General features: G+C 40.8%; 1 protein-coding gene and 1 pseudogene across 1 annotated transcript; both read left to right on the forward strand.

Annotated features, from left to right (window-relative positions):
- The first annotated feature begins 1193 nt into the window (after positions 1 to 1193).
- Positions 1194 to 27190, forward strand: NDUFA12 (NADH:ubiquinone oxidoreductase subunit A12). Its single transcript, XM_046013444.1, has 4 exons — positions 1194 to 1350; positions 2240 to 2322; positions 5389 to 5476; positions 26912 to 27190. The coding sequence occupies exons 1-4, from the start codon at positions 1265 to 1267 to the stop codon at positions 27090 to 27092; spliced, it is 438 nt and encodes a 145-aa protein (XP_045869400.1). The 5' UTR covers positions 1194 to 1264; the 3' UTR covers positions 27093 to 27190.
- Positions 6472 to 6597, forward strand: LOC123947721 (annotated as a pseudogene).
- Positions 27191 to 27727: the final 537 nt, after the last annotated feature.

Below are 27727 nucleotides of genomic sequence, written 5' to 3' on the forward strand. Positions count from 1 at the left end.
ACAATGTGTGTATAGCTAACTCTACTATACACTTAAGAATGGTTAGGATAGTACATTTTATGTTGTGTTTTTTTGCCACAAAAGAAAAAAAAAGAGGCTAGGGAACCAGCTTGTAATTTTGAGTACTTAAAAGAGAGAACCAAGCACCTATCCTGCCTTTCCTGTATGCAGTAGATCAGTAACCAGGTAGTTGAGGAGAAGTGTCTCTTTATAAAAGAATTGTGGCTATTGAAGAAAAAATGAAATTATTTAGGCAATGCTCACCAATGTCTGCTAAAAACCACAAAAAGTGAAACAGACATAACATATGCTTCCTGATGGAGCGATATCAGCACTTATAAAATATACGTAACAACATAAAAAATAAACACAAATCTGGTCAAGCACCTAGGTGTAATTACAAATCCACAGGAAATACAGGGGATAGAGGAATACAGGGACATGATCAACAAAATCAAGTCTGTGGACCACTCTACAGGACAAACTGCCAGTTTTTCGTCAAATACATTGGAAGGACAAATAAGAAACAAAAGACCAAAACAAGAAAAGCTTTAAAGCATACTATGTAAAATAAAATAGCCGCTCGAAAATTAGAAAAAATATTCATTTAATATCCTTTATTACTTAAAAGTTTTAAGTAACATGCACGATTTAGGTTTCTAATACATTTTTAAGTGTTTAAATTTTGAATTTTAACTTCGCTACTAAATCCTTGAGAGCAGATATTAACCTTACACTTTTCTATACATCCTCCTCGCTCTCCTATCTACACAGCACTAGTATATGTCCTCGTGTCGAATGTATTCGATAGCATTTGTGCTAAATACTGCATTTGTTAATGGTATCTTGTTTCTGAAGAATTTTGGCACTGGAAAGGATTCTGGAAGCAGTCTGAGCCAGTCATTTTAGATGAGGAAACTGAGGTCCCTCGAGGAGCAACCTCCAACTACGGACGCCTAGTCTAGGTGAGCTCTCCACCACAGGCCCGCACTCCAAAACTAAAAACTCTAAAACTTAGTAGGAGTTCCTTACGCTTGCCTTCGCTTGCCTTCGCTTCCCAGGGAAACTAGCTAAGCATTTTCCAACAAACTGTGAATAGCCGCGCAAAGGCGCTCCAGCGCCGCGCATGCGTAGAACCACCCTCGCGTACCTCTTTCGCGGGCACTACCGGGAACTTTTTTGGTCGGTACCGTCTGGCCGAGTGTGCGCTTCCTCCCGGTGCGTTTTGAGCGCCGCACCCGGGAGGCTGGGCCTACCGGACAAGATGGAGTTCTTGCAGGTCCTGAGACGGGGGCTGCAGCAGGTCAGCGGCCACGGCGGCCTCCGTGGCTATCTACGGGTTTTCTTCAGGTAGGCGGCCAGAGCCAAGCTCTTGGCCTCTTGGACTATACTTGAGTTAGCTGGTTTCTTGGAAGGAGTCCCGGGCTTGGGTCCCCGTGGAGCATTCGCAGCTCTTGTCAAGGACAATCTGCCCCATCTCTTCCCTGCTTCCCCAGGCCGAAGTGTGGGTGCAGGAGTCTCCTTGAGACAGGATCAGAGCTGTAGAGACTATAAGAGTGGAGGGCGTGAGGGCTGCACCCCTGCCCGGCTTCCTGGAGAGTAGTGAGCTTTGCCTAGCACTCTGACCTTGGGAAAGTTTCTACCTTCTCTGGCCTTCAATTTCCTCCTCTGTACATTAAGGCTTTGGCCGAGATGATAGGAACGGTCCCCGCTAGTCCTGACATTCATTCATTTGGGGGAGCAGCCTCGTCCGCGGGAACCGAGTCGGAGACCCAGAATCGAATGAAATTCTTGGAGACATGCGAATCATTTTAAGATGATATACTTTGGCTTCGGTTTTTGCTAACTCCAGTGCTTCATGGCCTTGGAGGAATAAGATAAAAGTAGTCTTGTAATTTGAAGATGTTGCATCTATATATTTAGTGTAATTTTAAGCATATCCGTTGAGTCGATATTTCTACGTGTCTACATGGTGCTGGGGATAACATGAGCAGGGATTCTAGAGCTCTTACCTGAAAGCTGATTCTTCAGCAGTGGGTGGCTTGATCCTGGAGATGAAGGGGGCTGGAAGTGTACAACTAGTGACCATCCCCAGATCTCATTTTACTAGTTGATGCAGCAACCTTTGTTTCTGAAAGTTGTTATACTCACTGTATTGAGTTTGTGCTTTGAACAATGAACCATTGTAAAATCTCTCTCTCTCTCTCTCTCTCTTTTTTTTTTTTTTGGATATTCACAGGGCAAATGATGTGAGGGTTGGTACCTTAGTAGGGGAAGACAAATATGGAAACAAATACTATGAAGACAACAAGCAGTTTTTTGGTGAGTACAGTATTTTTTGATACAAATATCGAGAGTGAGATTGAGACTTGTTTTTTGTTTTGTGTTTTTTAAAGATTTTATTATTTATTTGACAGAGAGAGAGATCACAAGTAGGCAGAGAGGCAGGCAGAGAGAGGGAGGAGGAATCAGGCTTCCCGCCCAGCAGAGAGCCCGATGTGGGTTTCTATCCCAGGACCCCCGAGATCATGACCTGAGCTGGAGGTAGAGGCTTAACCCACTGAGTCACCCAGGCACACCGTAGTTTTTTTTGTTTGTTTGTTTATTTTAAAAGATTTTTTATTTTGTTCATTTGAGAACAAGAGAGAGAGCTGGAGGGGAGGATCAGAGGGAGAGAGAGAAGCAGACTCTCCATCTGGGCACTCTGGGATCATGACCTACCCAGGCGCCCTGAGACTTGATTTGACTCTGCTTTCCATAATGTACAAAGAGCTTCTTTAATGACTGTAACCAACATACATTTTCTTTTAATTCCATGAGATCATGTTATGTATATTGTTTGTAAATGGAAATATTTTTACCTAAAACTTATGGGCCATTTTTCTATAGTAGTAAGTTGGATGTATCTACAGCATTCTTCTTTGTTTGAATTTTTGTTTGTGTGGTTTTTTTTTTTAATTTAAAAAAATCAGCATTCTTTTTAAAAGTATACAATATTCCAGTGTATGAAAGAATCTCATTCTTTTTGCAAGTACTTCATTACTGATAAATATTTAGATTGCCTTCAGCCTTATGCTATTAGAAACAGTGCTGCAGTGACTTGCTTGTAACTACATCCAAATTCATTTGTTTAAATATGGTAAGAATAAATTCCTGAAAGTAGAATTGCTGAGTCTAAGGATGTACCTTTAAAATTTTGATATATGTATATTGTGAGATTGTTAAGTCCCATCTCTATCATCATAGCCTATTCTGTGAAACCTTTTCCAAGGTTTTTTCATCTGCCTTCACATTGCCCTGCCTAAATGGATTATAGTTTACTTTTAATTACTTATTCTCAAGATTGATTTCTCGAATAGAAGAAGCAAATCTGGATTATTATTTTTTTTTTTCCTGCAAAAAGCTTTATTGTTTCCATTTGGTCTAGGCCTTGGGAGAAGTCTCTGGGATGGTTAAGAAGCTACCTTGGGGCTGCACGGAGAGACTCAGGCAGATGTCTTAACACCAGGGGGATGCCAGAGGAACCCATCAAAGGCACCTGGGCTCCAGAGGATCCTAATTGTGCTTGAAAAATCTGTATTTCCTTTAATAGATAAGGTCGTATTTAAATAGCATTAGTTGATGTTTGTTGATTATGTGTTTACCTAGGAAAACTCTTTTTTTTTTTTAAGATTTTATTTGTTTATTTAACAGAGACACAGAGATCACAAGGAGGCAGAGACAGTCAGAGAGGGAGGGGGAAGCAGGCTCCCTGCTGAGCAGAGAGCCTGATCCGGGGCTCGATCCCAGGACCCTGAGATCATGACCTGAGCCGAAGGCCGAGGCTTAACCCACTGAGCCACCCAGGCGCCCCAGAAAACTCTTTTATAAAGGGCGCCTAGGTGGCTCGTCACTTAAGCCTCGGCCTTCAGCTCAGGTCATGATCCCAGGGTCCTGGGATCGAGCCTCAAATCCAGCTTCCTGCTCTGTGGGGAGCCTACTTCTCCCTCTCCCTCTGCTCGCCACTCCCCCGTTTGTGTTCTCTCATGCCTATGCATGCTGTCTCTCTCTCTGTCATATAAATAAAATCTTTTAAAAAAAGAAAACTCTTTAAAGGAAATGCAGATTACTTTTCGTTTATTGGCTTAAGATCAATTATAGGATGAATTCAGTATTTTCCATTTGGGGGGTAGGGGTAGTAAGGAAGAGGTGAAAGGAATTAACATTTATATACTTTTTTGCCCAATGCTAAACTAGATGTATATGTATGATAAGTAATTTTCATAGCACCTGAAGATGTAGGTGTGATCATCTACTTTTTTTTTTTTTTTTGAAGATTTTATTTTTAAGTAATCTCTACAGCTGGCATGGAGCTTGAACTTAAAACCCTGAGATCAAGAGTCTCATGCTCTACCAGTTGAGCCTGTCAGCGCCTCTATATTTATCCATTTTTAATAGAAAAACTGAGGCTCATAAAACTTGCCTAAAATCCATTCATATTATGTGACAAAGTCTTGATTAGAATCCACGTCTTTGGGGTGCCTGGATGGCTCAGTTGTTAAGCATCTGCCTTTGGCTCAGGTCATGATCTCAGGGTCCTGGGATTGAGCCCTGCTTCGAGCTCCCTGCTCAGCGGGAAGCTTGCTTCTCCCTCTCCCACTCCGCTTTCTTGTGTTCCCTTTCTCGCTGTCTCTCTCTCTGTCAAGTAGATGAATAAAATCTTTAAAAAAAAAAAAAAAATCCAAGTCTCTGCTCAACTTAAGGACCCAATGGTAACAGTTGTGTAAGTTGTAGTTAGGCCTCCAACTACTCCATAGCAATTTGTTAAATAGCAAATACTGCCATGCTAGTTTGATGACATGAGCTGGCTTACCAATCTAACCATTGTTTATGTTTGCTTATGATCACTGGCTTCCAAAAGGATCTCTGGTGGTCATTTTAAAATATTTATATGGAAACACATCATTTGAGTATGACTCCTGTGAATACATTTCTCCTGCCCCCATCTCAGGAAAAGCAGTTTCTCTCCTGAATACCCTGCAAAGCTGGGAACACATTCCCCTACCCTCCTCTGCTCCCTTGGCAGGACAGGGGAGAGTTCTCCACTGTGGGAAATGCCTGAGCCCCACCCACAGAGTGGGTCTGGGTCTCATTGTAGGGATTTTGCTCTTGTTGCTGCCAGGCTATTGATAAAAGCTTGTCATACACTTCCTGAGGCATGCCTCCAATAATATACCCGGGGTGCTATTCCTCTAACTTTTCTTTTATGTAAGAGCACATAAAAGTCTTTTTTTAATAAAAACTAGTTGTCTTCTTTGATATTATACAATTATGTTTAGTTTTGTTTTTGTTTTCTAAAGGTTGTCTTTATTTCCTCACATCTTTATAAATGTTCATCTTTCCACCCAGGCCGTCACCGATGGGTTATATACACTACTGAAATGAATGGCAAGAACACATTTTGGGATGTGGATGGAAGCATGGTGCCCCCTGAATGGTAAACTAGTCAACACTTTCTTTTATTTGGCTTGGCAGTATTTGTTTCATGACACAAATATTTATTGAGTATCTATTTATAAACCAATTAGTGGTGTTCTGAATGTGTCTGTCCCAGGTATGGTGAATGTGTAATAAATAACCCTAAAACTTTGTGTCTTAAAGCAGTGAGTATTTATCTCTCGTAGTTTTTATGGGTCAGCAGTTCAGGCAGTATATAGTCAGCTTATCTCCGCTCCACAGGGTCAGGTAGAAGACTCAGAAGCTGGAATGCAGAATCCCCTGAAGACTTGTTCATTCAGTGTCTGGCGGTTGGTGTTGGCTGTCAGCTGGGGGCATAGCTGGGGCATCGGGTCGGAACACCCTCAGGTAGCTGGACTTCCTCAGGCAAGTTCTCTAGAGAGAGCACTTGGCAAAAGCCCTATTGCCTTTACTGACTTAGTCTTGGAAATCAGCCAGTATCATTTCTGCTTCCCAGTGGTTGAGGCAGTTAGAAAACGGTGTCTAAGCTTAATGAAAGAGAACATAGACCCTATCTTTTGGTGGAGGCATGTCAACATCACATTATATGTTGGCATGTATAATGGTATGGCTGTCTTTGGGGGAAAACAGTATGCCACATTATCACCTGGCTGTGGATACAGGGCAAAGGAAAAAGAATTCTGACTCTGAATATTGGGCAATGCGACTTCATGAAAGTTGCTTAATCTTTCTGGGGCTTAGTTTTCTCCTCTGTAAAATGAGAGCCCTCAAATTCCTTAGGTCTCCAGAAACTAATTTTATAATATACCTATTTTGACATTGAATTCTAAATGCTCTTACTTGAATTATCAAATTTTATATAAAATATTTCAAAGCAGAGTACTCATATCTTTTTCATAGACACAGTTAAACTGGGTATCTGTTACAGTCAGTCTAGAAATTTTCACCAAAAGCTAGAAATAAGTAGGTTAGGTTAACTGTGATATTTTGTTTTAGTTGAATTTGAGCATCAGAAGCTTTGCGCAGTGGCAGTATCGTAGCCAATGAGGTTTATCCGAGGCACGATTATTGCTAATTGAATTTGAGCATCAAAAAGAGTTTCAGGCTCTCTTGAGTAGAAACTGGAATTATCTCATTATCTCAGAGTATTCATTTTATTTCTGCAGACTCAATTAGAAATCCAGGCATGTAACATAAGTGGGTGAAGTACAGTGTGAGACAGTTGGGAATAGTGGGGACTGTAAAGGGCTGAAAAGCACATAATCTGTCAAAGAGGGCAGCAGTGCTGTTCACCCCCAGTTCCATCAGCTGAGAATTCAGTCAGTGGTTTCTAGATACGATTTTTCAAGAGAAAGTGGAAATGTGTATTTCATTGGGAGTTTTCTTGTTTGTCTATTTAAGATTTTTTAATTTATTTTTGCGAGAGAGAGAGAGAGTTGTGCTCACGAGCATGAGCCGGGGTAGGGCAGAGGGAGAAGGGGAAGCAGGCTCCCCACTGAGCAAGGAACCTGATGCTGGACTGGATCCCAGGACCCTGGGATCATGACCTGAGCTGAAGAAAAGACGTTTCACCAACTGAGCTATCCAGGTGCCCTGCAAAGGAAAAGTTCTTACAGGAAATTAAAAGTGCTACTCCAGTGAACATAAGCACGGTAAGAAAGTGCCGATATGAAGAAAGTTTCAGTATTCTGGCTAGAAGAGCAAACCAACCACAACATACTAAGCCAAAGCCTAATCCAGAGCAAGGCCCTAACTCTGTCTAATTCTGTGAAGGCTGAGGGAGGTGAGGAAGCTGTGGAAGAAAAGTGAAGCTAGCAGAGTTTGGCTCGTGAAGTTTAAGGAGAGAAGCCATCTCCATAACATCGAAGTGCAAGGTGAAGCAGCAGGTGCTGATGGAGAAGCTGCAGCGAGTTCTCCAGAAGACCTAACTAAGGTAATTAGTGACGGTGACTACAGATGTTCAGTGTACACGGAACAGCCTTCTGTTGGAAGAAGATGCCATCGAGGACTTTCATAGCTAGAGAGAAGTTATTGCCTGGCTTCAAAGCTTCAGAGGATAGGCTGGCTCTTTTATTACGGGCTAAGCCAGCTGGTGATTTTCAGCTGAACCCTGTATTCACCCACAGTTCAGAAAATCCCATGGCCCGTAAGTCTGATAAATCTACCGGTGCTCTATCAGTAGAACAACAAAGCCTGAAGGACAACACATGGTTTACTGAATATTTTAAGCCCACTGTTGAGACCGACTGCTCAGAAAAAGAGATTACTTTCAAATACTGCTGTTTACTGACAGTGCACCTGCTCACCCGGGAGGTCTGGTGGAGATGGACAGTGAGATTCATGTTGTGTCATGCCTGCTAACCCAGCATCTGTTCTCCAGCCCACAGATCAAGGAGTAAGTTTGATTTTCAGGTCTCTTTTGAGAAATACATTGCGCAGGGCTGAAGCTGCCACAGAAGGTGATTGTTCTGATGGATCTGGGCAAAGCAGATTGAAAACCTTCCCGAAAGGATTCTCCATTCTAGATGCTATTGGAAGCATTTGTGATGCCATGGGAAGAGTTCAAAGTATCAACATTAACAGGAGTTTGGAAGAAGTTGATTCCAACTTACTGCTCATGGATAATTTTGAGGGTTCAAGACTTCAGTGGATAAAGTAACAATGAAGCTAAAGTAGAAATAGCAACAGAACTAGAATGAGAAGTGGAGCCTGAAGATGGGTCTGGATTGCTGCAGTCTGGTGATGAAGCTTGAACAGATGGGAGGAGTTGCTTCTTATGGATGAGCACCTAAAGTAGGGTTTTTTGTTTTTTTAAAGATTTTATTCATCTATTTGATAGCGAGAGAGCACAAGCAGGGAGAACAGTAGAGGGAGAAGGAGAAGCAAGCTCCCTGCTGAGCAGGGAGCCCGATGCGGGGCTCAGTCCCAGGACCCCGAGATCATGACCCTAGCCGCAGGCAGACAGCTAACCATCTGAGCCATCCAGGCGCCCCATAAAGTAGTCTCTTGATATGGAATCTATTTCTGGTGGAGATGCTGTGAAGATTGTTGAAATGACAACAAAGAATTTAGAATATTACCTAAACTTGGTTGATAAAGAGTGGCAGGTTTGAGAGGATTGACTCCATAATTTTGGAAAGTTTTACTCTGGCTAAATGCTGTCAAACAGCATCGCATGCTGTGGAGAAATCGTTCGTGAAAGGAAGAGTTAATCATGTGGCAGACTTCATTGTTGTCTGACTTTAAGAAATTCCCACAGCCACCTCACCACCCTGGTCAGTCAGCAGGTGTCAACCTCAAGGCAAGGCCCTCTACCAGCAAAAAGATTAAAACTCCCTGAAAACTCAAAACAAAACAAAACCATTTCTAAAAGCTCAGATGATGGTTAGTATTTTTAGCAATAAAGTATTTTTAAATCAAGTCATACGTTGGGGTTTTGTTTGTTTTTAGACACACTGCTATTGCACATGTAATAGACTACAGTACAGTATAAACATAACTTTGACATGTACTGGAAAAACCACAAAACTCATTTGACTTGCTTTATTGCAGTATTTGCTTTATTGTGTTAGTCTGAAACCAAACCTGTGATTTCTCTGAGGTATTTCTGTATTGGATTATATCTTTATAATAAAACTTAGTGGCTCTTAACGTGAGAAAGCAGCAGTGATGTTACATATGAGGCTGGATTTTGTGCTCTTTTTATTTGTTTTTTAAAATGTATTTACTTAGGGACGTTTGCATGGCTTAGTCAGTTAAGCGTCAGCCTTTGGCTCAGGTCATGATATCAGGGTTCTGAAATCAAGTCCCACATCTCCCTGCTGAGCAAGGAGCCTGCTTCTCCCTCTGCCTGCTGCTCCCCCTGTTTGTGCTGTCTCTCTCTTTCCAACAAGAAAATAAATAAAATCTTTAAAATACACACACAGAGACACACACAGACACACACATAGACACACATACATACACACTCGCCCTAGATTGGAAGCAAATATTAAAAAAAGATTATGTGAGAGAGAGAGAGAACGAACATGCACACATGAGTGGGGGGAGGGGCAGGGGTAGAAGGAAAGAGAGAGGCTCAAGCAGACTCCCTTCTGAGCAGGGACCCCAGGTCTATACTGTGACTCTGAAATCATGACCTGAGCCAAAATTAAGAGTCAGATGCTTAACCTACCAAGCCACCCAGGCGCCCCTGGGCTCTATTTAGTGGGCAGTAGTAATAGCCTGTGGTTCTGTTAAGGTCTTAAGGGCTGTGATTTTAGGTCAAGAGCTGTCTACTTTGTCTGAAGGGGCATTTTATATGCCAGGGGCACTATGTGAGTCCCAGGTCTCAAAGTGGAATTTGGTTTTAGGAGGCAAGGTGTCCTACTTACTTGTTTAGTTGGTTGTTTTGGGGGGCGGTGTTGGTCCTGGGAGGATGCAGAAGGCCTGTGGCCTGTCTTGTTCAGATCTCAGATGGATTGAGATCTGTCTCCTTCAAAGCACTCAACGTTTACATCGGTGCTCATGTACTGTATTTTGGGAGACTGGGGGGTGGGGGCAAGGGGGGACTGATTTAAATTCTGTGATGAAACACATTTAAAATGATAAAGTAGTAAAAAAAAATATGAAAAGATAAAAAGTACTGAAATCAGCCAAGAAAGTTCTTTTGTATGATCTAAGATCACACAAAAAAGAAGGTTCAAAGCCTGTAGAAGATACATCTCTCCAGCAGGAGCCTGAGGGCAGTTGAGGATATAGAGCTGAATTTCTTTGTGGAGAGGATCCTCCTAAGGGCTGAGTACCTTTGATGACCCTTGCTTATAAGGGGAGCTTAAAGTTTTATGATGTAGGGAGAAGTGCTGTTGGACAAATTCAGCTGTTTGTTTCTCAGACCCCCCCTTTGCTGAGTGTAATACACTGTGGAATTCTAAATTTCTGGATTCTTACTACTTTTGATCTATGAAAAAATTTGAAGTTGGGTTGATTCATCTTTAGAGAGCCAGGTATTATCTTACATATCAAGTAGTGAATAACAAACAGTTTAACATCGTTACTCATTCAAATAACTATTGCATGCCTACCAAGTGCCAAGAACTATTGTAGGCACTGGGAACACAACAGTAATACAGCAAAGTTCTTGCTCTCATTGCGGGGAAGGCAGAAAAACAAAAGGGTTCTACATGTTAGGCAGTGATAAATGCAAGGAAGACAACATGAAGCTGGCGTTCATAAAGGGGTAAAGCGCAATGGGAAGTTCCGGTGGCTGTTTTATTTGGAGGTTAGGGAACGCTTCTTTGAGAAACTGACATTTGAAAAGAGGAGGGAGAGAGCCTGAGAAGTGGTGTGGGGGTGGGGCGGGGGTGGGGGGGTTGGTGGTGGAGAGCTCCAGGCAGCAGGAACCACAGGGCAAAAGCCTGTGTGTTGAGATTTATTTGCTTGTACTCAAAGAACAGCAATATGGCCAGTTTGGCTGGAATTGAACAAGTGAAAGGAAGACTTTAGGTAATGAGGTGGGAAAACTAGCTGGAGCCTAGATATGTAGATGTGGGGAGCTTTTTATCTAAGTTTTCTGGCTTTTTGTCTAAGTTTCTTTGAAAGTCACTGGAAGGTAAAGTAGGATGTGATCTGTTTTACAATTTTTTTAAAATTGGGAACAGTCCTAAACTTTCTGAGAATTTACAAGTATCTGAATCATTTCAAAGTAAGTTGCCACAGGGATGACCTGAATACTCACGTACGTGTGTGATTCCTGCAAACAAGGATATTCCCCGTAACCACAGTTTACCCATCAAAGGCAGAAAATTAGCAGTAGTATACGACTACCGTCTAAACTTCAGACCCCATTCCATTGTCATCACTTTGCCAACAAGGTCTCTTATAGCCAGAGGATATAATCGTGCATTTCATATTGGATCTCATTTCTCTCTAGTCTCACTCTAGATTTGTTCCTTAGCTTTCTTTGATTTTCATGATCTTTATACTTTTGAAAGTTGCAGGCCAGTTTTGTCGTAGAAAGTCCTTCAGTGTGGGTCTGTCAGTCCAGTCTCATGGCTACATTCAGGCTTTGTATCTTTAGCAGGAATGTCACAGAAGCCATGCCATGTTCTTGTTGCATTCTGTTAGGTGGCACCCTATTTTGATTTGTCCTATTAGTGATGATAAGTTCTGTCACTTGAATAATTCAGGGTGGTTTTTCCTTTCTAAAGTTTTGGTGGTTCTGCCAGGTTTTTCCTTTCTAAAGTTTTCCCTTTGCAGTTAATTAGCATTTTGTGTAGAGGTACTTCAAAGTTATATAAATATCCCATTACTCATCCCATTATATAAGTCTACTCATTTATTTATGTCATTATGAACTCCCCTTTTAATAGTGGGTTATAGGGGTGCCTGGGTGGCTCAGTTGGTTAAGTATCTGCCTTTGGCTCAGGTCATGATCCCGGGGTCCTGGGATCGAGACCTCCATTGGGTTCCTCACTCAGTGGGAAGCCTGCTTCTCCCTCTCCCTTTATCTCCCTTGTGTGCTCTTGGTCTCTCTCTGTCTCAAATAAATAAATAATAATATAAGTAATGTATAATATAAATATAAATAATAAATAATATAAATAAATATATAAATATAAATAATGAAATCTTTAAAAATAATAATAGTGGGTTATAATTCATTACTATATTTGTTCCATTTATTTCTTCATTCATTTGTTTTTCCACTCCACTTATTTTGCTTATCACTGTATCTCCCTCTCCTCTGGAAACCATCAGTTTGTTCTCTGTATTTATGGGTCTGTTTCTTCTTTTTATTTTATTTTTAAGATTTTATTTATTTATTGGACAGACAGAGATCACAAGTAGGCAGAGAGACAGGCAGAGAGGGGGGGAAGCAGGCTCCCTGCTGAGCAGATAGCCCGATGCGGGACTCGATCCCAGGACCCTGGGATCATGACTGAGCTGAAGGCAGAGGCTTTAACCCACTGAGCTGCCAAGGCACCCCTGGTTTGTTTTTTATATGTTTTGTTTGTATGTTATACGTAAAATAATATATTTGTCATTCTCAGTGTGACTTATCTCACATAGCACAGTACCCTCTAGTCCATCCACATGTCACAGATGGTAAGATCACATTCTTGTTTATGACTAAGTAATATTCCACCGTATATGTACACCACATCTTCTTTAACCATTCATCTATCCACCCGTAGATGAATGGATAAAGAGCACACATTCCAAGAGCACACAAGATGGAAGCACTTAAGTTGTTTCCATGTCTTGTCTATTGTAAACAATGCTGCAGTTAACATAGGGGTGCATATTTTTTTTGAATTAGTGTTTTCATTTTCTTTGGGTAAATACACAGTAGTGGAATTACTTGATCATATGGTAATTCTATTTTAATTTTTTGAGGACACTCCATTCTGTTTTTCGCTGTAGTTGCAGCAATTTCATTCCCACCAACAGTGCACAAGGATTTCTTTTTCTCTGCCTCACCAACACTTGTTATTTCTCATCTTTTTGTTGCTAGCCATTCTGACAGCTGTAAGGTGATATCTCGTTGTGGTTTGGATTCGCATTTCCCTGATGATTAGTGATATTAGGTATCTTTTCCTGTATTTGTTGACCGTCTGTATGTCTTTGGAAAAATATCAGTTCAGGTCCTCTGCCCATTTTTCTTTTAAGACTTTTCTTATTGTGATAGAGAGATCACAAGCAGAGAGGAGGGGCAAAAGGAGAAGCAGACTCCCCACTGAGCAGGGAGCCTGACTCAGGGTTCAGTCCCAGGACACTGGGATCATGACCTAAGTTGAAGGCAGATGCTTAACCAACTGAGCCACCCAGGCGCCCTCTCTGCCCATTTTTTTTCTTTTTGAGATTTTATTTATTAATTTGAGAGAGAGAAAGAGCATGAGCAGGGGGAGAGAGAGAAGCAGACTCCCTGCTGAGCTGGGAGCCCAACATGAAGCTCAGTCCCAAGACTCTGAGATCATGTCCCAAACAAAAGGCAGTCACTTAACTGACTGAGCCAACCAAGTGCCCCTGCCTATTTTTTAATCAGATCATTTGGGGTCTTTTGGTGTTGAGTTGTATATATTCTTTATATATTTTGAATATTAATCCCTTATTGGATATGACATTTACAAATACATTCTCCCATTCTCTTGGTCACCTTTTTGTTTTCTTGATGTGGTTTCATTTGCTGTGCAAAAAAACTTTTCACTTTGGTGTAGTCCTGATAGTTTAATTTTGCTTTTGTTTCCCTTGTCTTAAGGGACGTGTCCATAAATATGTTGCTAAGGGCAATGTCCAGGCGATTACTGCCTATGATTTACATTTTTAAAGCATCTCTGCCATTGCTGTGAAGAATGAGGGAAGGGGCAGTGTGGAAACAGGCGTATGACTTAGGAAGCTGTTGTATGTAGTTGTCTGGGCAGGAGATGTTGGAGGCTGGACTAAGGTGCTAGTGATGCAGGTTGTGAGTTTTGGGGTATTAGTTATCCATTACTGTATAACAGATTATCTCAAATTAAGCTTAAAACAATAAATAGTATCTCACAATTTCTGTGTTTAAGGAATTGAGTGCCACTTAGCTAGATGCGTCTGGTTTAGGACCTTTCACAAAGCTACACTCAGGGTACCATTTGGGGCTGCAGTCCCCTCATGGTTTGATTTTGGTCAAATTCATTTACAGGGCTGTCCGCAGACCTCCAGGATTTGCTCCTGTGCTCACTCCTTTGGGCCTCACCACAAGGCCATCTCTGGACATGGCTTCCTGAGAGCAAGTAAAGAGATCACCTGAGATGGAAGCCACAGCCTTCTGTGTATGAGTAGTTTTCTTTTCTTTTAAGATTTACTTATTTTAGAGAGAGAGCAGAGGGAGGGGCAGAACTGCCTGAGCTACCTTAATACAGTTTTTCTTTTTTTTTTTTTAATTGAAGTATAGTTAACACAGTATACGTTAGGCTCAGCTTTTCTAAAACCTGATCTCAGAAGTGACATTCTACAGTTACACTATATTTTAGTTATTAGAAGTGAGTCAGTAAATGCAGCCCATATCATGGAGAGAGGATGAAAGGGGGAAAAAACTTCAGTCTTTACCTTCCTCAGTAGGGAGAAACCCTGTTCTTCCCTACTGTGTGTTTCTCTTGTGAGTCTCCTTGTACTACTTGTATAAAATTCTTCACTTCTGACACTTCTGGTCACTAAATGTGTTGAGATTTCACCTCACAATAAGTAAGTCTCTGACACTAGCTGGGTGTCCTACAGTTTAGCCCATTTTTGACACTGTCGACCCTGGAGATGGCTAGCATCAGATCCCACAGGTAAGATTCACTTCCCACAAGACCGCGCTCCTCTCCCTTGTGTTCAGAAGCCACTCACTAGCCGGTAAGACTAATACTGTACTCTAACTTAGTGTCTGTTATTTTTCTTTGGTACAGTACCTTCATTTTCTTATCAAAGTTCTATTCTCTTACAGGTTCAGCAGTGAGATTTTAAATTTCTTTTTCAGGAGTTTATATTAGCTTAACTTGACTGAACAGAATACTCAGAGTTTTCGGTAGATTACAAATACTGTTTTATACCACTTCTGACTATCCTTAATTTTATCTTTGTTTTAAATTAGCTAATTGCCACCATCTATATCGTAATGCATAAAAGTCTTTATTTTTATGGTAGTTAGCTTTTGCATAGAATTAAGCGACTGATAAACCAAGTAAGTAATTAGTATCTGCATGAAATTTGACAAGGGAAGATGTGGAGAGTAAATTGGTGGAAAGTTCGGGCTCTTTTATATATAATAGTATAAAATTATTATTTCTACTTGGGAGAAACAAAGATGCTTTTTTGTAGTTTGACGTGTTGGAACCCTAAAATCCTTTAAATCAAGTTAAAACAAGCAAACATGGCTTGCCTAGATTTTTCTCCAGCGTTTGTATACTCTTTATCCACTTGGTGGCACCTTATGTTCATTTCTAAGTAATGTCTTTTCTCCCTTAGTGTAGTACAGCCAGTATCTCCTTGTATATTGATTTTTCTTACGAAGACTAATGGTTAATTTACTGAAGTAATACATAAATACATTCTTTTAAAAATAATAGCATATGTTGAAAATTTCCCTTTTTTAACAGAAAATAATTTTGTTCTTGAAGATTTTTGCTATGCCATGGTGGAATTAAATGGTTTCCTCTTCTGAGAATACCTTTTCCTTATGGTCAGCTTTTTTTCAGTTAGCATCTGATGTTCTGGATGCCTTTTTGGAAAAGTGGGGTACAAGTTGGGATTTCTTGGGGGTGGTAGGAATCAAGGATGCTTCAGGTTTTGAGCTTGAGAGGTTGGGTAGATGGTAGTACCACTCATTGAGACGGGAAGACTGGGAGAAGGGCAGGATGGGCAGTGGAGGGCTGCAATCAGAAGCCTCCTTTTTGAATGTGGTAAGTTTAAGATACCTGTCAGAGAATAAATATGTCTAGTGAACGTATTTATAAGTCTGGAGTTTAGGACAGAGGTCAGGCTGGCAAAGAAGAATGAGAAGTAGCTAGGCGAGAGTAGCATTTCAGCAAAGGTAAGAAGGCTAGCTGTACTGATTGTTGCTGAGAGATTACCTAGGATAAGGATAAAGAAGTGTCCCATTTGATTCGGCAATATGAAATTCATGGAATTTGTTCTTCAGAATGTGAGAGATCATGGGGTCCTGGCTCAGTGGTTGAGCGTCTGACTCTTAATTTTGGCTCAGGTCATGATCTCAGGGTGTGGGGTGGAGCCCCTGGCTCCACACTGAGCATCTGCTTGAGGATTCTCTCCCTCTCCATCTGCTCCTCCCACTGCCCACATACGCCTCTCTCTCTTGCTCTTGCTGTCAACTAAATAAATAAATCTTAAAAAAAAATATATAAAAGAATGTGAGAGATCAAGGGTGCCTGGGTTGCTCACTTGGTTGAGTATCTGACTCTTCATCTCTATTTGGGTCTTGATTTTAGGATTGTGGGTTCAAGAAAAAAATCTGAGGGATCGGAAAAGTTTAAAGAATTTGGCAGGGAGCAGGGATAATCTACATAGCCCCCTATGAGACAACCGCTGTAAACATTGGGCATATTTCCTTTAGTCCTTTTAAATAATTTTTTAATGTAATGGCTCATAATCATTCAAGGTCTTTTTTCTCTTAGTATTATAGGCAATTTTCTGTGTTCTTAAAACAATCAGTGCAATCACTGTTAATTTTTTTCTAATTATAAAAATATACAGTTGTTGTAGAAAACCTGGAAAATCCAGAAATATATGAGGTAGAAACAAAAATTCTGATTCCTTTGGCGCTTATGTAAGCATCTGCCTTCTGCTCAGGTCATGACCTAAAGTTCCCCGGATCTGATCGAGCTTTGAGTAGGGGCCCCTGCTCAGCAGGGAGTCTGCTTCTCCTTTTCCCTCTGCCCCTTCCCCCTGCTCTTGCTCTCTCTCTCTTTCTCTGAAACAAACAAGATCTTTAAAAAACCCACAAAACTCTTAATTCCTTGGCCCGGAAACAAGCACTGTTAATATTTCATTCATTGATTGAGTATTTGAGGGTTTGCTTTTGAATAGGGGAGGAATAATTTGAAAGGATCACAGTGTATGTAATATATTAATCATACTGTCTTTAGAAGAAGGTTTGTGATTAAAAATAACTAAATATAGATATGTATATATATACACATATACATCTTTATTATACATAATATTTTGTTTCCTGTCCCCCTCTTCTCACTTAATAAGTCACAGACTTTCCCCCATTTCACTAAATACTCTACTTGTCAGTTTGAGGTTTTTAGTATCTCAGAGGCTTTTGATGTATAAAGGATTAATGGAAATTTGGGTTTAAAATTAATATGCTGTTTATTACAGCTGAAATTTTTATTATCACGATTTTTTAGTTTTTGCTTTAATTTCAGTTAGTTAACACACAGCGTTATGTTAGTTTCAGGTGTACAATATAGTGATTCAGCACTGCATACATCCCCGGTGCTCACCACAAGGGCACTCCTTGATCTCCATTACCTGTTTTGCTCAACCCCACACCTCCCCTCTGGTAACCATTAGATTGTTCTCTATTATTAAGAGTTACAGCTGCAGGGACTCCTGGGTGGCTCAGTCAGTTAAACGTCTGCCTTTGGATCAGGTCATGATCCCAGAGTCCTGGGATCAAGTCCTGCATCGGGCTCCTTCCTCAGTGGGGAGCCTGCTTCTCCCTCTGCCTACTACTCCCCCTGCTTGTGCATGCACGCAATCTCTCTTTCTCTCTCTGACAAATACATAAATAAAATCTCAAAAAAAAAAAAGTTACAGCTGCAATTTTTAAAACCTAGTTCTTTAAGTCTTGGGGTCCAATTTATAAATAGGATAGCAAGATTAGTAAATTGAACATTTTTGCATTAAAATAAAGAACAATTATTTTCTCTTGTGTGATGAATGTTTGATAAATTCTAATGGAAAGGATTAAAATCTCCTAAACAATTGTCTCCATTTGCATTTTTTGTTAATTATATTCCTTTCAACATTTTAGGTCACATTTATAAATACAGTGTATTTTATTTTTTTCAATATCTTCAAATGTCCAACGTAGATAGATGAACAGGCCTATCAGGCAGAATGTTTCTAAGCTTTTAGATGACTCATGTTTAGCCAAGCCAGACCCTGAATGGCCATCCTCACAAGTCTCCCTAATACCCAGTCTGTCAGCAGGTGCTTGATTTCTGAATAGGTCTCACGTCTGATCATGATCTTTATCACTATTTCTCTGGTCCAGGTCACTGTTCTCTCTTTCCTGAAACAACTTTTTTTTTTTTTCCTTAGCTATTTGTTTGTTTGTTTATTGAGAGAAAGAACCTTTATTTTTTTTATTTTTTTAAAGATTTTATTTATTTATTTGACAGACAGAGATCACAAGTATGCAGAGAGAGAGAGGAAGGGAAGCAGGCTCCCTGATGAGCAGAGAGCCCGATGTGGGGCTTGATCCCAGGACCCTAGGATCAGGACCTGAGCCGAAGGCAGAGGCCTTAACCCACTGAGCCACCCAGGCACCGCCTCTTTTTTTTTTTAAATCACGGTTTCTTTTTCTTTCTTTCTTTTTTTTTTTAAGATTTTATTTATTTTTATTTGAAAGACAGAGATCACAAGCAGACAGAGAAGCAGGCAGAGAGAGTGGAAGGGAAGCAGGCTCCCTGCTAAGGAGAGAGCCCGATGCAGGGCTTGATCCCGGGACCCTGGGATCGTGACCTGAGCTGAAGGCAGAGGCTTTAACCCACTGAACCACCCAGGTGCCCTGAAAGAGAGAATCTTAAGCAGGCTCAACCTTATGACCCTGAGATCATAACCTAAGCTGAAACTTTATCCTTTAATCTCATTTGCAGAGTTTTAAGACATAGACATTTCAGTTTTTATGTAATAGAATTACACTTTTTTTTTTCTTTATGGCTTTTTGCTTTTAATGTTAATCTTAGAAATACCACTCTATTTTATGAATATAAATATTCACTCACATTGTATCTGAGCAGTATTAATCTGTCTGGGATCTGTTTTAATATATAGTTTAAGAAATCTAACTTGATTTTTTTCCAACAATATTAATCATTCTAGCATAATTTGTTGAGAAATACTTAGTTTCCCCAATAATTTGATATGCCAGGATTACCTTACATGTACTTTCATCTGTTTGGGGAATTTTATTCTGTAGTATTATCGTACTTATTTTTTTTAACTAGTTTTTATACTGATCTAATATTTGAGCCTTTAATGTCTGGTAATGCCAGCCTTTCCTGATTGTGGTGAGCTTTCAAAATTTTCTTGGGTAGACTTTCAGCTGATCCTTAGAATTATAATTGCCAAACCCCATTGGGACTTTGCTTCATATTGCATTAATTAAAAATAACACAGTTACTGAGCCAGCGAGATTTGAGTTGACTGTCTTGTAATGAACTGTATTTTTTTAAAGATTTTATTTATTTGACAGATCACAAGTAGGCAGAGAGGCAGGCAGAGAGAGAGAGAAGAGGAAGCAGGCTCCCTGCTGAGCAGAGAGCCCGATGCCGGACTTGATCCCAGGACCCTGAGATCATGACCCAAGCCAAAGGCAGAGACTTTAACCCACTGAGCCACCTAGGTGCCCCTATTTTTGTGGTTTTTTTTAAGTGTAAAACTTATCATCCCTATCCTAGGGTTAGATGGATCTCAGGATTTTGGTGGATACTTAGATCCTATCATAATTCTAATCCAGTTTCATCTCTTGATTATAATTTTTTGACCAAAATGTTCTTTTCATCCATCGCGAAGTTGTGTTCAGGCCTCAACTTTGTGGCATATGTGCTGTGGAATCTTGGAAAAGTCATTTTAATTCTGTTTGCTCAGTTTTAAAACATGAAGTACCTACATTAGTATTAAGTAAGTGACTGAATGTTGTATATGGGCATATTTCATAAACTAAAGTGGGAGAGAGTAATCATTTTAGTGTGATGTGTAATTCTACCTCAAAAAAATCACATTTTTTAAGTCTTTCATATATTTTTAAACATAATTTTATTTTTTTTTAAAGATTTTATTTATTTATTTGACAGAGATCACAGGTAGGCAGAGAGGCAGCCAGAGAGAGAGGAAGGGAAGCAGGCTCCCTGCTGAGCAGAGAGCCAGATGTGGGACTCGATCCCAGGACTGGGATCATGACCTGAGCCGAAAGCAGAGGCCTTAACCCACTGAGCCACTCAGGTGCCCCAACATAATTTTATTTATTTTTTCATAATTTTATTTGTTAAGTAACCTCTACACCAACATGGGGCTCGAACTCACAACCCCGAGATAGTTTTGTGCTCCACCAGCTCAGCCAGCCAGATTCCCCTCATATCCATTTTTAGAAAAATTGAAAAAAAAAATCTTTGGAATTTTTATGCCCAGTGATGTTAAGTGAAAACATCTGAGAGACACATAGGTGGCTTAGTCGGTTAAGCATTTGCCTTTGGCTGAGGACGTGATCCCCAGGGCCTAGGATCAAGCTCCACATCACGCTCCATGCTCAGCAGAGGGTCTTTTTCTTCTTATCTCTCTCCCTCTGCCTCTCCCCTTGCTCATGCTCACACTGTCTCTCTCTCTCAAATAAATAAGTAAAATCTTAAAAAAGAAAGAAAAGAGAAAAGGAAGAAAGAAGGAAAGAAAACAAACATCTGAAACATGAACATTATGGTCAGAAGCCAGCCTTGATTCCCAAAATTAATAATTTATATTATCCAAGGAGAAGTAAGATTCAAAACTGCCTAGATTTTTGTTACTGTTATTTTATTTCTGGGAATTTTCTGAAAGGGAAAATTAAACTTTCTTTGTTGTTAGTAACATTTTTTAATTAAATGAATCTTTATCTGAAAAATGCTATTTTAAAATTATAATGCTTTTTACTTGAATAGGAGCAATTATAGCTCCAATTAAATAACAGTAGCTAAACCAAAAAGAGATAAATCAGAAATTACTTTAGGGAAGAAAACACATACAGATATGCCATAGTTGCAGGTGTTCAGGACCTGGCTGCTGTGAGCTGAGTCAAACCTGCAGGTGTCTCCAGGGCCTGGGCCCACAGCGCATGACCCTCCTTGTTCCTGGAAGGACTGATGTTCCAAGAGATCCCCTGACACTTCTGGGCCTCCGTGGGCCGCAGGTGGAGCAGCAGGAGTAAAAGGACTGCTTGGGAAAGGCTGGAAGTTGGACTCACATTGGCCAACATTTGCCAGTTGTGATTGTTTTCTTTTTTTAGCTTCTTGAGTTTTCTGTCCATCAACACAGCTGCCATACAGCTTTCTTAGGCTCTTTTCCCACCGAAGAGGATCTCCTTTTTACAGTAGGAAGTATTCTCTCCAGTTCTTTGCCCATATCTTCCTCCATCTTCTTGTAGAGGTTGTGAATCTGCTATGTGGAGTTCATGTTTCCACACGTGTTGGGAAGTTTCTTCTTTATTTCCAGGCAGTATATTTCCTCCTCAGATCATTGTCCCTGAAGTTGCATGACATGTTCTTAATGTAATTTGAAGCTGAATCTCACTTTCAAGCTGTGAATTTTCACATTGCAAAGATGCTTCCTCTGTTTGGAGGCTTGTTTGTCCTGTAAGCTCTTCAGTCATTTGCTTTTCTTCCCCCAATTTTCTGGTTATTTCTTGATTTTCCTCTTGAGAACTTTAAAAGGCTCCATTGAAGTCCACGTCATCAGTGATACACTTCAGATCACCTTCCGTCCGGGAGACAAGGTCATTACCATTTTCTGCCTCACTGTTTGGTCAGCTTCCCAGTTCATATGATCCCAGTGTGATGTCTAAGGGATTAAGGCAAGAGGATGGTCCTCAGCAGGTTTTCAGCTGTGGATACCGATTGGCTGACTTTATCTTTCAGTTTCTGTTCCATTCGTGCATCCAGCGGCTCCAGCCCTTCTTCCTCCTGATCCTTTCCCTGGACTCTGCTTCCGTCTCACAGTTTCTTGGTAGAGCAGGTCCGGACTTCCTGAAAAATGAGTATTTTCATTCAAATCATCCATTATTTTCCTCTGAAGCTGTTCTCCATTCTCTGATGCCTTTTTTTAAATAAAGATTTTATTTATTTATTTGAGAGAGCAAGCACGAGCAGAGGGAGAAGCAGATAAGGAGGGAGAAGGAGGTGGAAAGAATCTCAAGCAGAGCCTGCGCTGAGTGCTGAGCCCGACACCGAAGGCAAACGCCCAACCTACTGAACCACCCAGGCATCCCCATTTGCAGTGTTTTTTAAAAAATCTATTTTATGTGGCATCTGTTTTAATTTCTTAAGTTTCCTGTTAGGTTCTTTTATTCTTCACAAATAAATCTCTCCATTTTGTACTGTAAATGGTGGACAACCTCACACTGAGGAACTATTTAAATGAAGTACATTTTCAAAGAAGGAGAATGTCCTTCCCTGCTCCTTGACATACTTTTCCTCTTAAACAACTGAAAATAGGATCAACCGCTGATGGGATTTATTTCCATTTGGGTTATATTGTAATTGTGATTTAATATCTTTGTTTCCATTTATTTCAACACACTTCAATATATTTGAGTACTGGGTTTTTTCCTAAAATGTAATATGTTTTCTTTATAAATATAATCTCTTTTGAATTTATAATTTTCCCCTTCCTGTCAGTTTTCTTACTACTTGTTCTCATTGACTCTAGCATTAAGTTTAAGCAGTTTTATATTTTGTCCTTTAAGATAATAATGGTGGTATAAAATTGAAGTGGGTTTAATGCCAGCCACAACATAGTTTTGTAAACACTGCTGTTAGGCCATTGGCATCTTTAATTTATTGGAATAAAAATGACCCAGCTGAGTGTGCCCAGCTGGCTTATTTGGTAGAGCATGGGATTCTTGATCTCAGGGTTGTGAGTTTAAGCCCCAGTTTGAGAGTAGAGATAACTTAAAAAATAAAAAATAACTTTTATGACCTAGCTGAAAATCTGTTTGGCCAAAACTCTTTGGTGTGGAAACCTAAAAGGTATGATTTATTTAGCCTTTATTTAATAACAACAACAACAGAAGGTTACATCAGCCTAGCAGATTATAAACATTTTCTTATTTCTTATAGTTCTTCATATTACCATCATGAGAATAAATTATCGCTTATTCATTCCTTGACTTTTGCCTGTAGCCTTGCTGAATAAACATTTTCAGGGGCACCTGAATGGCTCAGTCGGTTAAGCATCTGCCTTTGGCTCGAGTCATGGTCCAGGGTCCTGGAATCGAGCTCCATGTTAGCCTCCCTGTTCAGTGGGGAGTCTGCTTCTCTCTCTCTCTGCCCCTCCCCCGCTCGTGCTCTCTTTGACTGTCTCTCTCAAATAAAAAAATAAAATCTTCAAGCACGTCTTTTCAAAAAATAAAAAATAAAAAAAAAATAAAATCTTTTTTAAAAAGTTCAGATTTTATGTATCATGGCAAAAAATATTTTTAGTTTTCTTGAGCATTTTCTGTTTCTCCATGAGATCTTCAGTCCTTCACTTAAATAACTGAACAGATATATGTAAGATTTGGACTCCGATTCCTTAAATATCATTTTAACCTTCAAGAGTCTTGACAGCAATTGACAGCAAAATTTTGAATAAATTTTCTATTACTTTATTAAAATAAATTGCTTAAGCTGCCTCGACAAGGTAAAAGTTAAATATCTCTGCTGTGCCTTGAACTTATGTAAAGCTCCTTCGTGTGAGTATCAGCCTTGGTTTTGACAACTAATCCCTCCTTTGAGCGGCTAGTGGAGCCTGTCTCACTGCCATCATCTCAGAGTTTCAAAGCTCATGTTCATAGTCACGGTTTATTGGTCCAGGTCACTTTCAGTAATCCTGTTTCCACCGGAGAATATGAGAGACGCCAGTCCACTGTGTGCAGACGTCTTCATTCTTTATTATGTTCGCTGATCATGATGCGTCTTTTTCTTTAGACACAAATACAGCAACAGTATCCTTGGTTTGGGCCAGTTACCTAGCTATATCTATCAATTACTGCTAGCGAATAGTCTTATATTTAAATAGCATCATAAACTTTCTCATTAGCTATAGTCTTAGTTATTTTATTGAGAGTTCCTCCATTTCCCTTTCCTCTATAGCTGGAAAGTCCGGGTGTTTTTTTGTTGTTGTTGTTGTTTTCCCTTGAAGCCACATTTCTCTGTGTGCTCCCTGCCCTCATGCCCTTTTCCCATAACATCATCCTGTCTCATGAGCTCCCAGCCTTGGGCGATCCGCTATGAATTCTCTGTTTCCTGTCCTATATAAATTGGTGTGGCTTCCTGCTCAGCTCTACTCTGTGCCTTGGCCTTTATTCCTTCTTTCTCTGCCATTAGCAGCAATAGCATCGGTCTCTTTCCTTTCTACTCCCATGTACCCAGCTTCCTTTGAAATTAAATTGTTAAATACTCAAAACTGAAATACTTGGGAACTTTAGGCTGTGATTTAATGTTTTTAATATAACAAGTTGTAAGTTCTGTAAGATTCAGTCATAAGCTTGAATTTAGGGTGCTAGCAGAGACCACTTCTTCAGCAGGAGCCCTGTTGAGTTTTAAGCTGGAGCTTCACCCGCAGAGCAGCCTCTAGCGTCTGTCAGCAGCACTGGGTGCAGCACTTCTGAGATCCCTCCTTGCATCTAAAATTAGGACACTTATTTTAATCAATAGTAGCATGTGTTAATTGGCAGCATTTTTGTCTTAGAGATACATAAAATAATGTATATCTTAAAAACGCTAGTGTCCTCCCACTTCCTTACACCACACACGAAAATAGATTCCAAATGGATGAAGGACCTCAATGTGAGAAAGGAATCCATCAAAATCCTTGAGGAGAATGCAGGCAGCAACCTCTTCGACCTCAGCCGTAGCAACATCTTCCTAGGAACAACGGCAAAGGCAAGGGAAGCAAGGGCAAAAATGAACTATTGGGATTTCATCAAGATCAAAAGCTTTTGCACAGCAAAGGAAACAGTTAACAAAACCAAAAGACAACTGACAGAATGGGAGAAGATATTTGCAAACGACATATCAGATAAAGGGCTAGTATCCAAAATCTATAAGGAACTTAGCAAACTCAACACCCAAAGAACAAACAATCCAATCAAGAAATGGGCAGAGGACATGAACAGACATTTCTGCAAAGAAGACATCCAGATGGCCAACAGACACATGAAAAAGTGCTCCACGTCACTCGGCATCAGGGAAATACAAATCAAAACCACAATGAGATATCACCTCACACCAGTCAGAATGGCTAAAATTAACAAGTCAGGAAATGACAGATGCTGGAGAGGATGTGGAGAAAGGGGAACCCTCCTCCACTGTTGGTGGGAATGCAAGCTGGTGCAACCACTCTGGAAAACAACATGGAGGTTCCTCAAAATGTTGAAAATAGAACTACCCTATGACCCAGCAATTGCACTACTGGGTATTTACCCTAAAGATACAAACATAGTGATCCGAAGGGGCACGTGTACCCGAATGTTTATAGCAGCAATGTCTACAATAGCCAGACTATGGAAAGAACCTAGATGTCCATCAACAGATGAATGGATAAAGAAGATGTGGTATATATACACAATGGAATACTATGCAGTCATCAAAAGAAATGAAATCTTGCCATTTGCGACGACGTGGATGGAACTAGAGCGTATCATGCTTAGTGAAATAAGTCAATTGGAGAAAGACAACTATCATATGATCTCCCTGATATGAGGACATGGAGAAGCAACATGGGGGGGTAGGGGGATAGGAGAAGAATAAATGAAACAAGATGGGATTGGGAGGGAGACAAACCATAAATGACTCTTAATCTCACAAAACAAACTGGGGGTTCCTGGGGGAGGTGGGATTGGGAGAGGGGGAGCGGGCTATGGACATTGGGGAGGGGAGGCGAACCATAAGAGACTATGGACTCTGAAAAACAACCTGAGGGTTTTGAAGGGTCAGGGGTGGGAGGTTGGGGCAACCTGAGGGTTTTGAAGGGTCAAGGGTGGGAGGTTGGGGGAACAGGTGGTGGGTAATGGGGAGGGCACGTTTTGCATGGAGCACTGGGTGTTGTGCAAAAAGAATGAATACTGTTACGCTGAAAAAATAAATAAAATGGAAAAAAAAAAAAAAAGAAAACACAGGGAGCGGGGAGGAGGGGGCAGAAGCCACATTCAGCTGGGAGGGTGAGTGGAAAGCAAATCAAGGCAGAAGGGCCCCTCTGGGGCCTTGGGAAGGGTGATCTGTCCTACTCACCAGGCTTCTGGGGGATTCCACTGGAGGAATGGCGGTGTGAAGTGAAATGTTATGAGAGCCCGTCCACCGGCTCTCCAGCCATGGAGAGCCTGTCAGTAGGGCTCTGGGGGAGAGGAACGCCCCCACCAATTGCCTGGCAGCAACGGTATCTTTGATGTTTTATTGTGCAGGCATTTCTACTGTGCACAACTGCAGGGGTACGATTCTGGAAAAAAAAAAACAAAAACCGCTAGTGTCCTCAAGATACAGTAACAATAAAAGCGGTGGCTAACATTGTTGAGTACCTAGTGTGCACAGGAATTTTTCTAGGTACATTTAATCCTTATGCCATCCTTCGGAAGTCAGGATGCTCAGATGAAAAAGCTAAGACACCTGGGTGGCTCAGTGTGTTAAGCTTCTGATTTCGGCTCAGGTCATGATCTCAGGGTCCTGAGATTGAGCCCTGCATTGGGCTCTCTGCTCAGCGGGGAGCCTGCTTCCCCTCCACCCCCACCCCACCACCCCGCTGCTGGCCTACCTCTCTGCCTACTTGTGATCTCTCTCTCTCTGTCAAATAAATAAACAAAATCTTAAAAAAAAAAAAAAAGAAAGAAAGAAAGAAAAAGAAAAAGCTAAGACATAACAGTTCAGCTTGAAGCTGAGATTTGAGCTCAAGCCACAGAGTAGCCCCAGAGGTGCCCGCTTCGCCTTCCTCCCACCACACTACCCTGCCTCTTGTAACTGTCTCTCTTTTCCTCTTTAAGGCATCGTTGGCTTCACTGTATGACCGATGATCCTCCAACAACAAAACCACCTGTTGCTCGAAAATTCATCTGGACAAACCATAAGTTCAATGTGAGTGGCACTCCAGAACAATATGTACCTTATTCTACCACTAGAAAGAAGATTCAAGAATGGGTCCCACCTTCAACACCTTATAAGTAAAGACACTGGAGAACAGATCTAACATGTGAAGTACGGGGCTGTCCGTGTAATTGCACTTTTCCTGCTTACTGTTCACTTGATTAAAATTGTTTGATTAAGCAGTGTGTTTTGTGCCTTTTTACTCTTACTTTTTGTTGTCCGTGAGCTGCAGAATGGAAGCTGACAAACAAGGGTCAGCTTGTTTGTAGACTTTTGTTGGGTGGTGCCCGGTTTATAGCTGCCCCACCTCTCACCCCACCCCCGCCGCTGTAGTCACGTGACCTCACACAGGTGATTGAGAGGGGAAGACCTAAAGCTTAGCTGAGCCGGCAGCTTTTCTTGTGGGAATCTACAACGCAAATAGAGGGGCAGAGAGGCTAAGCGTCTCCAGAGCTAGATGGCTTTATGGTAGCTCTCTAAGGAGGAGGTTATTAGAGATTTCCTATTTCCTGAGTTTTGGTTCTTTTGCAGTTTATTTGGACCCGTGAACTATCCCAGTGAGATTGCTAGGTCTTGGAGAACAACTGTGGACTCTCCAGTAAAACTAATCTTGGCCATCCAAACCGTAGCTGCTGTTCCTGAAATGGTTTCTTTATTAGAACAGCTTAATGCAGCCTCTGGCGTTTGAGAGGTAACTATTGGTCTGACCTCTGCAT

This window comes from Meles meles, chromosome 7 (assembly GCF_922984935.1).
Source record: "Meles meles chromosome 7, mMelMel3.1 paternal haplotype, whole genome shotgun sequence".
In the NCBI taxonomy this organism is placed as follows: domain Eukaryota; kingdom Metazoa; phylum Chordata; class Mammalia; order Carnivora; family Mustelidae; genus Meles; species Meles meles.

Bases quoted from the DNA above. Each gene is read 5' to 3' on its own strand.
- NDUFA12 (XM_046013444.1), top strand. From the start codon at position 1,265: ATGGAGTTCTTGCAGGTCCTGAGACGGGGGCTGCAGCAGGTCAGCGGC. The intron at 1,351-2,239 runs GTAGGCGGCCAG...GGATATTCACAG, and splicing joins TATCTACGGGTTTTCTTCAG to GGCAAATGATGTGAGGGTTG. The intron at 5,477-26,911 runs GTAAACTAGTCA...TTCCTCTTTAAG, and splicing joins AGCATGGTGCCCCCTGAATG to GCATCGTTGGCTTCACTGTA.